At 35.4% G+C, this 12,187-nt stretch overlaps 3 protein-coding genes across 9 annotated transcripts in view; all 3 read left to right on the forward strand.

Moving 5' to 3' along the window:
• Nucleotides 1–12,187, forward strand: part of rbms1a (RNA binding motif, single stranded interacting protein 1a) — a 312,567-nt gene that overhangs the window by 299,341 nt on the left and 1,039 nt on the right. The window lies entirely within an intron of this gene.
• The window catches only part of pla2r1 (phospholipase A2 receptor 1), an 868,273-nt gene that overhangs the window by 179,946 nt on the left and 676,140 nt on the right, over nucleotides 1–12,187 (forward strand). The window lies entirely within an intron of this gene.
• Nucleotides 3,772–12,187, forward strand: part of myom2a (myomesin 2a) — a 64,584-nt gene continuing 56,168 nt past the window's right edge. For 5 of the 6 annotated variants that reach the window (XM_087271852.1, XM_087271853.1, XM_087271854.1 and 2 more), the window contains exons 1-2: nucleotides 3,795–3,842; nucleotides 10,972–11,074. In XM_087271852.1, the coding sequence (XP_087127978.1) occupies nucleotides 10,995–11,074 (80 nt within the window). In that variant the 5' untranslated portion in view covers nucleotides 3,795–3,842; nucleotides 10,972–10,994. 6 annotated transcript variants of the gene reach the window in all.

Below are 12,187 nucleotides of genomic sequence, written 5' to 3' on the forward strand. Positions count from 1 at the left end.
TCACAAGACAGGGGCAGACACCCCTTGTGAAATACACGGCCGTAAACCTGGGAGGTTGTATAGTTAGCAGAATCGCATAGCCGAGTCTGCTCATTCACATGAGCCACCACAACAGGCGGAGCAGTGCTAACAAGACTGGCAGAGTTCCAACTAATGGCATCATCGGAGCAATTGCTGATGTGCCAGCGAAGTGGCACCTCAGGAGGGGAGTGCTCATCCCGGGAAGCGGTCAGTTTATCTGACTTAAAGGCCCCCGAGGCAGGGGTGTTTCCATCCTGTGAGGTGCTCAATGCTGCTGCCTGGCAAGTAGAATAGGCTGCGAAGACGAAGCAGGTCTTGTGAACACATGTGGACACCCTTGGTGAGGACCAGCCAAGGTGGATGGGGCAACAGGGAGAGCAGTTTTCCGAGCCCGCAGATTTCCTCTAAAAATGCATATGCACAAAACAATGCATAGTTTCTCCTAAATCTGAGGTTCTACTATCAGCTTGATTCTTCTCTCCAGTGTTCTGGTATAGACTTTTAAGGAGAGGCTGAGGAGTGTGATCCACCTGAAGTCCACCTTCTTAAAAAGGGGAACCACCACCACAGTCTAATCTAAAGGCACTGTCCTCAACCTCTACATGATATTACAAAGACATGTCAAGCAAAATAGCCCCTTTACACTTGAGGTATTCAGTGACTTTAGGTTGAGTCATGGATGAGTCAACTCTTGCACCATTGCCCTGCATCCCCCACCTTTTCTTCATCAAAAAAAGGCATGCCAGTGGAATTGAGGAGATTATTTCTCAATTATTCGGTGTTCCTTTCACCATCCAACAACATTATTAATGCAAGTCAACAGCTCCCTGCTTTCCTATAAATAGGGTGAAAAAATGCTTTGGTTTGCCAGAATCTCTTGAATCTGTGAATGAAAGATTGTCATCTTCCAGATTTTGCATGCGCAGTAGCACGCTTGGCCTATCAGTTCCCATCATATGACTCGGGAGTCCCACACGCCAACCAGGCCTGATAGGACTTCCCTTTGGCTTGATGGCATCTCTCACTTACAGCGTCCACCACTAGGTTCATGGGTAACTACAATGGCAGACACTGGAGACCTTAAAGCCATAGCTTCTTACATCTGATTCAACAACTGAGTCTGAGAATATGAACAACTCGATCTCATTGTTTTCTGCTTCTCTCAGGACCTGGTTCTTCCAGAGGAGATATTTGAAAATCCCTCTGACATATAGTTTAGCTACACATTCCCAGCAAACCCTCAAATATCTTTTAGGTCTGTGCATTTCTCCTTTTGCCAATGGATTCAACTAGGTTAACAGCTCTGCCCCTCTCTTTATTCAAGAGATCAGATTAGAGTAACACAAAGTTTATCATTGACCTTCTGCCTCCTGGTGTCATGTGCACTGATGGACACCCTAATGCTCGAACATGGTGTTTGTTATGGACAATCTGTGACCAACACTGAAATCCAACAACAGAACCTGTTCCTCAAAACTTCTCACGTATTCAGATAAAAAAAGTCCATTTCTCTCATTCACCCCCCTCAAGGTGACATTGTTGTTGCCCGCATGGGCATAGATGTCCAACAGTAGAAGTCATCAGTCTGTGCACCTTCCAGTGCCCCTGCCAAGAAATACAGAAAGGCAGGGTACCCTGTACTGTTGTTTGGCCTACAATCACAATTCACAGAGAGAGACCTATCCCCAACCCGAAGACACAGGGAGGTGACTGTCTTGTTTACCAGAGAAAACTCCAACTCATGATGGTTGAGCTGGGGAGTTATCACAAAGCCCACACCAGCCCACCGCCTCTCACTATGGGCAATCCCAAAGTAGAAGAAATTCTAAGCTTTCTTGCGAAGTTGAGTTCAAAATGCCAGTCTGTGCATTGATGGGACCCAATTATCTTTCATTTGTACTGTTGAAACGTCCCACACAAGCTCAGGTGCCTTTCCTCCAGCGGTCTGACATTCTGTGTCCCAAGAGCCAGTTTCCATGTCTAAAGATTAGGTCACAGTTGCCCTGACCTTCAACCATATCCTGCTAACATTTCTCATGATGATCAGTTCAGATATCTGATTAGCAGCACCTTACTTATTTTTGTTTATGCTATATTTTGTTGCCATTCATTTTATAACTCATACTGTTCATAGTAATTCATATTTTATTATTATATTATTTGGCCCCACTTTATATTGTTGCTAATACCTGAACTTACACGGTAACTAGATGTGTAAGTAGTATGTAACTACAGTGTATGTACACACTAGTACAAAGTATTTACTTGTGTAATACTGGTGTAACTACACATATTTAACAACACACTGAATAAAATGTGTAGGTTAAAATGTGTAGCAGGACATTAATTACACAATCTTTGGTAAACTACACCTTTAATGTGAATTACTGAGGTGATTCTACAATTTACCTTAAAACAACATAAACATAAGGCATTTGTATATGTCTCTATACACTTGTACTTTTTTGGCAGAAGTTTGCTGTTGTTAAACAGTTGCACAAAGCTTTAGGTTTTATAAATTACACAGTAATTTGTGACCGTTTTACACTTTATATTGAGTAGACAGTTCCTGAGGATTTCCCCTGAAATTACACTGGTATCACAAGGTGAAACCTTTTAATGCAGCATTAGTTCTGCCATTCCTATTCTAATACAGTGTTCAGAAACACATGGTCAGGTGTGGAAGTGGGAAAACACCTGCAAGTACATTTTATTGTTACACAATGCACTTATGTAATTCTAATTACAGATGTGTACTTTCTTAGTGTTGTTACCAAAGTCCTGTTACACATTTGAACTTACATATACTATCCAGTGTGTTATTACATGTAAGTAGTTATGCCAGTATTACACAAGTAAATACTATGTACCAGTGTGTACATACACTGTAGTTACATACTACTTACACATCTAGTTACTATGTAAGTTCAAAGATATAAGCGACAATATAAAGTGGGACCTATTATTTTTATCATTATATTAATTTTTAATTTGTTTTTATTGTTTGTTTTTGTTTGGTTTTGCCTTTTCAACTTTTATTAGCCTCTGTTCAGTTTTGTGTTATTAGTTTTTATATGTTTTTTACAAGGCGTTGCTTTGCCAGACAGTATTGATTAGTTAATGTCTTCTACAGCAGTACTGTAACTGCAGGGTGTCACTTACAGTTTCTCTCTTTGCTTTATCTCCTGTTAAAAATAGATGCTGGCAACTGCAGGTCAGTTCAGGAAGAGTAGATTAAAACCCTAAAAGGGCTCCTTGGACGCCGACTTTAGCATCCTTTTGGAAATCACTTTCACTTGAAAACTATAAAGATAACCAAACCAAACCATAACAAAATCAACCAAATTGATAAACTACTTTAAACTTTCCAACCTAAATCTTTTTTCAAAACTCTCCAAATGTGGATGTGATTTTGAACAATCTTATGTCATCACAATCAGCTTCTTTCCTTTATAGGTTTAAGAGAACTTACAGTATATTCATTTATACACGTTCCACATAAGAATTTGGTCAGAGGTTGTGATGCCAGGTAAATTGCTAGTTACGCTTTATGTGTGTTAAAACTCATCAAATATCCTAAAATGTAACAACTGATTGATTGACCCTGTTATCAGTAAATGTGTGGTCTTGTCCTCTTTCAGTGGGTGAAATGGTGTGAAAATTGAGGTAAATGCTATATATAGTCTTAAGAGTATCCTTACATGGGGCGGCTGAGTGAAGACATTCCCTAAGTGAGCGCATTATTTTTGTTCCATCAGCAGGGGCTTCCAACTGCTTTCAGGCTACTCTCCCAACACTCAAAGCTCTTCTTTTCTCTTGGGGTAAGTGCAGCTTTATTTTATTCATCTGTTAACCGATTTGCATTGATACACCTCCTGTGTATGATCACATCGAGTGTATTTGATATATATTATTTAAATTAAATGTTGCGATTTATTAATATAATGCTGGTATCTAGCCCTAACTTGATTCTGGAGTGTAAATAATCACAAATGTATGTGATCAGTTGTATTACTTCATCATATTTCATTGTCACTGTTATGAGTTTTGCTTTAATTGGTATTATTGTTATTTTTAGTCTTAAAACGGCACCAACACAAACTGGTTGGTTTGTTTTCACAAGACTTTATTGTCATAGCAGCCTGTCATATTACTGATATCTTAAGGTCAAAGGTCATATTTAGGGATTTCACTCATTCTTTTGGTCCTAATTACATGTTTGGTGTGTGTGTTTGTGTCTTTAATTTGTGTAGTTATTCAAGGGTCAGCTTTTCACTTTCTGTCTGTAATGTGATGCTCTTAAGTTTATGAGTGTTGCTGATGGGCTGGAATGTGAGGAGAGGTAGTTTTGCTACTAGTTTACAATAACCAGTAGCTAAAGAAAAAAAAAGCTGTCCATGTACTATTATATTAATTAAAATTAATTATCCATAAGTACATTCAACTAACTATAAATGTTTGTAACATGGGTAGTACATGTAATTAACTGCAGTCAGTATTAACTGTCAGTAGTTTTGATAACAAGGAAACCTTAAAATAAAATGTATCCAAAATGGAATTTACAGAATTAATAATTATTTATTTATTTATTTATTTATTTATTTATTTATTTATTTATTTAATTTATTTAATTTATTTAATTTATTTATTTATTTATTTATTTATTATTTTTTTATGAATTTATTTATTTATTTATTTATTTTGGACATATGAGGGTATGATTCACAATTTATGCTAGGTTGATTTATGTAGATAGAATCTACTTAACCATTTTATACAATAAATGTATTACTTACACATGACTGGTTTTTAATTACTGTAGATTTAAAGTGATTGGGTTTAATTAACATTGCTACCCAAATGATAATTAAATTCAAAGTGCAGTTCAATTAAGCCTAACCATACCATAAAAGTATTAGTCAATTTGGGAATTTTCCAATACTGAGCCAAAAGTTCTTAGTTTTTTAAGTAAATATTTTTTATGTGTTTTTCATGTGTTTTTTGATTTTGTTTTGTTTCTTCTTCAGTTGATTGTTGTTTTCAAGTATGGAAGATAGAAAGGAAAGGAAGAAATGTGTGAAATTTTCATTGTGTCATAAGACTTGGCATAAATTGAGTTGAGGCATAAATCATTACAAAATCATTCATGGATAAACATAACATACAGCTGAAGTCAGAATTGCTAGCCCCCCTTTAAATTGTATTTTCTTTTTTAAATATTTACCAAATTATGTTTTTTTTTTTTTTTTTTTTTTTTTTTTTTTTTTTTTTTATTAGAATATGCAAAAATCATACAAATACAAGAAAACGTCAACAAATAACAGATACAAAGCAACGAAACAAAAACAAAACAAAAACAACAACAATATAGTCATGTACTGGTATGTGCGTGAGTGTGTGTGTGTGAGTGTGTGTATGCATGTAAAGGTAACTTGGTGGACAGGTCAGAGTACATACATAAGGAACAATAACAGTCAATAAATGAAGCAAGTGTCACAGATATAGATAAAACATATAGAAAGAAACCAGTCAGAGGTAGGGAGTAACAACAATGCTTATTAATGTATGATAGTAAAAATTAGAGTAGAAAGAAAGAAAGGACAACAGTAATAACTGACAACAATAATAATAAATCACAAGTGCTACACAAACTACTACTACAAAAAGTTACTTATATTACAACTACTACTGCTTCTACTACAGCCACAACCACGACTACTACTACTACAATGTCTACTAATACTGATACTACTACAACGACTACCACTACTGATACTACTATAGCGTTTGCTACAACTAATACAACGTCTACTACTACTACTACTATTACTACTACTACTACTATTACCACTACTACTACTACTACTACAATCACTTCTACTACATCTACATCAACAACATCTACTACTGATATTACTACACCAACAACGACTACTACTACTACTGTAACTACCACACCATTACTACTTCTGCTACTACTTACATGAACTACTACTTCAAAAATCTCCGTAACAATTACTCAATAACAATCGATACTATTACACTGTCTACTACTTCAACTACAACTACTACTACTACTACTACTACAACAACTGCAACCTTAATAATGATAATGGTATAAATACTTGTAATAATGATAATGGAAAGATAACAGGACAAGTCAGAACAGTAATAATAATAATAATAATGATTTCAAAAAATAAAAGTAATACCATTTATGACAAAGGTGTCGAGGAGAGGGGAGGATGGGAAAATCAGGGAGAGGACAAGTAATAATAATAATATATAATAATAATAATAATAACAAATAATAATAGTAGTAAGTAGTAAGTTTGAAGGGGAGATAGAGGAAAAGAGAAAATAAACTAATGATAATAAACAAAAATTAATAAAATACTTATAATAAAAATAAATAAATAAAATAGAATAAAAAATAAAAACAGAAAAGGAAGGGGAGGAGTAGAAGAAAAAAGAAACAATAAGAGAGAGGAAAAATAAAGTTCAGCAAACAAAGCAACAAGAATAAGCCAAAAAAAAAAAAAAAAAAAAAAAAAAAAAAAAAGAATAATAATAATAAAAACTGAATAAATAAAAAAAGAAAACACTATATCAATGCTAATTATGAATTATACAATTCCACATGGAAGAATAATATTAAAGATATGTATGATAGATTATTACTGTAATTTGATAACTATAATATACTCATGCTGGTTATAATACTAATAATAATGATAATAATAAAAAATTTTTTTTTTTTTTTTTTTTTTTTTTTTTAATGCATCACAAAGCAACTGACAAACACTATATACCTCAATGCCCATCACACAACTACAACCTCCTCAATTTATTGTTACAGCTGTTGTTATTTTTATTATTACCAAATTATGTTTAACAGAGGAAGGAAATTTTCACAGTGTGTCTGATAATATTTGTTCTTCTGCAGAAAGTCTTATTTGTTTTATTTCGGCTAGAATAAAAGCAGTTAATAATTTTTAAAACACCATTTTAGGGTCAAAATTATTAGCCCATTTAAGCTATTTTTTTTGTTCGATAGTCTACAGAACAAACCATTGTTATACAATAACTTGCCTAATTCCCCTAACCTGCCTAGTTAACCTAATTAACCTAGTTAAGCCTTTAAATGTCACTTTAAGTTGTATAGAAGGGTCTTGAAAAATATCTAGTCAAATATTATTTACTGTCATCATGGCAAAGATAAAATAAATTGGTGATTAGAAATTAGTTATTAAAACTATTATTTTTAGAAATGTGTTTTAAAAATCTGCTCTCCGTTAAACAGAAATTGGGGAAAAAATAAACGGGAGGCTAATAATTCTATTCTGACTTTAACTATATATGTGTGTGTGTGTGTGTGTGTGTGTGTGTGTGTGTGTGTGTGTGTGTGTGTGTGTGTGTGTGTGTGTGTGTGTGTGTGTGTGTGTGTGTGTGTGTGTGTGTGTGTGTGTGTTTGTGTTTGTGCGTGCGTGCGTGTGTGTGTGTGCATTCTCAAACCAGATGTTGTATGTTTTATTTGTCCATGAAGGAATCTCCCAACCTACCTTTGTATCACATATCCAAAGGTTATACATGCAACTGTTATATGTAAACCTTCCATCATATTGGAATGTTCAAAGCTGGTCCATGAAAACTCAAAAGCAAGATATATGCATATTACGTGAATGTATTCATGTCTAAATTTGCAATATAATCAGCAGAGTTAATAAAACATCATTGCAAATGTGTTAGTTAACTTACAAATTTTAACTTTGTAAAACCTGTCAAATCTGTGAAATATTAGCTTGTTTCTCTAGAAAATTTACATTAAAAAAAAAACTGGAAGCAGTGAAATGTTACAGCATCTTAAAACTAATTGATTTTTGCTATAAGACATAACATGTTGACTGCTCCAGGAAAGATGGCAGCCTCATCTACATATCTTTATCGGTTGAAAGTTGCATGTACAGTGTGTATTTACTGTGTGTATATGTGTGCAGATACATCAATTTGACAAAAATTTTTTGACATGATCATATATCAAATGTTCAGTTGAAAGATTTTTGTCCCTAATCACCTTTCATAACCTTGAGCAAAATCTATTTAAATCTCAAAATCAGGCTGTGTACAATATACGAATTTAGCGACACGTACACTGTACAATCACAATAGGGTATAAGCCGAGCTAGTGTTGTTCCCATAGTGATAAACTTCCGGTGACCTGTTATTGTGATTTTTTTTTTTTTCCATTTTATACGGTTTCTTTTACAGCATCAATGTTGTATTATAATTAAAATACAATCAGTTAAATAAACTTTGGCATTCATTCAGTTGTTCAAGCGTAAAATGAAACAAAAGGCCTTTTACTCGCACGCACCCGTCAGAATGTGCAGGCTAACGCAGAAGCTCCATTGAATATACAGGTGTGAAATAAATGCTCATATTATAAAGACATGGCAGGAAAAATATAATTATAATCTGAGACTCACTTTATATCGGCTATCACTCAGACAGTGGAAATCGCTAATTTTTAAAGAAAACAGACCTTACATGTGCCAATTTTTGCGTTGGCATACAGATCACCGGAAGCGCTTAACCCAGGTTACTGGCAAATTAAAAGTCCTATTAGCATGCTTCGGCATATACCCTGTAGCTTATGCGTGAAAAAAAATCCATAAAAGTATATCCCGTTATTAATAATTATGCAGTAAATAAATACATATTCTGTGGATGAGGTGTGACTGTAGAATGTTGACAATGTGATTTATTTTATGCCTAAAATCATAAAAATTATCCAACTATATATTGATCTGTTAATTACATTTAATAAACAACATTAACTAACACTCTTTAAAATAAAGGTTCTAAAAGGCTGTTTTTTTTTTGTATATACAGTAAACCACATTTGTTTCTCCAAAAAAACTTTCACAAAGTGGTTCTTAAATAGTTTTTTTTCTGAATGTAGAGAATATTTTAATAAGAACAAAACACTAAAAAAATACATTTGCTGTTTGTTCAATCTACTTATTTAGAATGAGCTGAAACAACACAATTCAGAAGGATTTTTGAGAGAATTGTTTTGTTCCATCCACTTAAATTAGTGAAAATGATCGTTATCTTAAAGGGCACCTATTTTACTCCCTTATTAACATTTAATATTAATATTATGGCTCTTCTGAGTGTACCAGTTTAGGTTCAGTTCAAAACACATATCAGATTTTTTTATTATAATGTGTTTAAAAATTGTCATTTTGGGGGCGTGTGCACAGCTCGCTGTTTTAGGGGCGTGTTGTTTCACATGAAAATTAGTTTCAACTTCCCACCCAACTTAACAAGGGGGCGGAGCCAAGAACTCCTCGCTTTGTGTTTGGCAACAGACGGGCAGACAGAGAGAAGCAACATGAGTGAGAGGACAAGCATTCATCTGTACATGTACGACTCGGACACTGACCAAGCAGAGAGTACTGTTGAGGAATTAATATTACTAATGTGTCAAAATGTGTCAGAGTGGTAGTTACAAAATCATTTTTGTCTTTGCATAGTTTTACAGCCACTACGTTCCATGCTTCATCTGTATAGGGAAGTAATGATTAACCGCTTTCACCATGAACCGCTTTTTAATTCGTCACGGTTATTTAATGCTCCTCAACACCGTGTTTCTGCACGGAACAAAACTGCGGCAACTAAACAAAGTTAAGTCAGCTGTGTGCTAGTTTAAAGTTCCGAGCTTGTACACCAAGACTAATAACCACGCACACTGAATTAACTTTGACTGAGGCTATAACTAAGGCAGGTTAAGTATTTCCAATTGAGGCAACGCGAGGCAATGCGCTCACACTTTCCAGCCGCACCTAGTTGAGATGACAGGGAGCTCCTGTGACCACTGGAAATGCACACGGCTGAAGCTAGAGGAAGACGTAATGAAAAGTTCACGTTTGCAAACCTACCTAAAGCAACAAACAATAGCTCAGATGAGAGCGATCATGTGGTGACCGTTAGTGTTTTCAGAGAGAGTGCTGAAAGACTCGTGACTCAGCTGTTTTTAATGGCCCGAATTTTAATACGTTTCATTCACTGTGTGTTCAGTGCAAATGGCCGCTAAATGTAAAATCTCTGTTGCTCATTCGCAGGAAGATGATGAAGGCTCTTGTGTTGAGCCCAATGAGTCTTACATCCAAAAATAGAACAAGGGTGTTTCTTTGGTGACACTGCTTTCACTTATACATGCTGAAAATGGCGGACGTGAAACAACAAACTGCGGATATGGTAATGCGCCTGTCAATCAAAATTGGTTGGCGGGGGGACCGCACTCCTACGTCAAGTTGCGGTTCATCTAAAAACCGCTTCAATTGGTCCACCATTTTTATGTTGTTAAATTAAAAAAAATAAGTCTGTGTGTTTATATCACCCAGGCACGTGCACACATACACGCGCTCAGCCCCCCACGCTTTACAGTACGCGCGACAACACAGCTGATCAGAACGCGCGCGACAACACTGCTTATCAGAACGCACGCGACAACACCGCTCATCAGTGTGCGCACGACAACAACCCCTCCCCCCTCACCGCTTTTCAAAAAATTTATCCTGCACATGCCCTTTGGACGGTCTCTTCACAGGCCTGATATCACCCCAATATGACAGTCTATACACTATACCTACACACTTTGTTAAAACAGCTTAAAAAGTAGATTTTTAATAGATTTGTCTTGGTACAACATGGAGAAATTGTGTGGAACCCAGCATTTTTTTCAGTGAACCTTTTTCTATTATAAAGAACCTTTTGTGGTACAAAAAACATTTAGTGGATGTTAAAGGTTGTCCAGAGAATCGTCTATGCCCATAAAGAACCTTTATTTTGAACTTTATTAACTGTTTAACTTTATTAACTGTACAGTTTTGTCCAAAATAAATCCTTCTTGGAGGTGATTTAGAGTTTTGGTGTGGTCAAAAGGTCTTTTTCAGAGAGTTCCAGTCATGCCTGCGAAGGGTGTAACACTTTATCGGCAGGAGCAAACACATCAACAAAGCTCAAAACATGTTGTCCATCAGTCAAGGTATGGAATGATGGGGGATTTGAAGCTCAATCTGATTGGCCGAGCATTGGCTCAGAGGCTTCAGCAGGCTGGAAGACCACAAAATGCAGTTCGCTTATGCTAATGCTGCTCACTTTGCTGATTCATTCAAGTTTTAAAGGTCAGGAGACTCAGATGGCTGATGTAAGGTGTATAGATGTGTGTATTGGCAGAGCTTAGCATTATGTCATTCATTAGCGGTGAGAAAGGAGAACGCTAAATGATCTGAATTACATATGATCTGAAGCATGGCGCTCAGCTGTGCTTATTGTGATCATGTTGGGAGAATTGCTTCAGTGAGGATGCTGTTGACTTGAGGATAACAAGCATGGAGAAGGTTTTAAGCTTTTACTATACTATATGACTATTGACATTATGTTGCTATAGTCATTCTGTTCATCTGTAGTGATCACTGTTAGAGCTTATTAGTTGTAAAAAAGAATTAATTCATTTTATTTTCCAAAAATTCTGAATGTTTTCAAAGCTTTGCTGGCGCTGTTGAATGAAACATGCTGCTTTTGTTACCATTACCTGTTAGAATCTGTTTGCACAACTATGTATGATATCAATATCAATGAAAGAATATTCATTATATATATTCAACATTAATATAGAGTAAAACTTTACAATGTAAAAAAGTTATTATTTTACTTTCCTTAAAAAAGTGAGTAAAACCACTGCCTTACAAGTGACAAGTTGGCTTTACTTAAAGTAAGTAAACCCATTGTAACTAGGAACTGTTAAGTTGATTTACTTACATTTTACTTTAATTTTCACTTTAACTCAATTAATTGTTTTACAAAGCAACAGGGTTACTCGCTTATTTTAACTAAAATCAGCAAATTTTTTTTTTAACAGTGTACCACAGTCAGTATTAATAATGATGTACAATAATACCACATTAAAATAAGAGCTATTTATAAACAACAGCAATAACATTACTAAACAGGTAATAAAAGGGAGGCAGTGGCGCAGTGGTGCAGTAGGTAGTGCTGTTGCCTCACAGCAAGAAGGTCGCTGGGTCACTGGTTTGAACCTCGGCACAGTTGGCGTTTCTGTATGGAGTTTGCATGTTCTCCCTGCCTTCGCGTGGGT

Source organism: Danio rerio, chromosome 11 (genome assembly GCF_052040795.2).
Source record: "Danio rerio strain M-AB ecotype USA chromosome 11, GRCz13ab, whole genome shotgun sequence".
Lineage (NCBI taxonomy): Eukaryota > Metazoa > Chordata > Actinopteri > Cypriniformes > Danionidae > Danio > Danio rerio.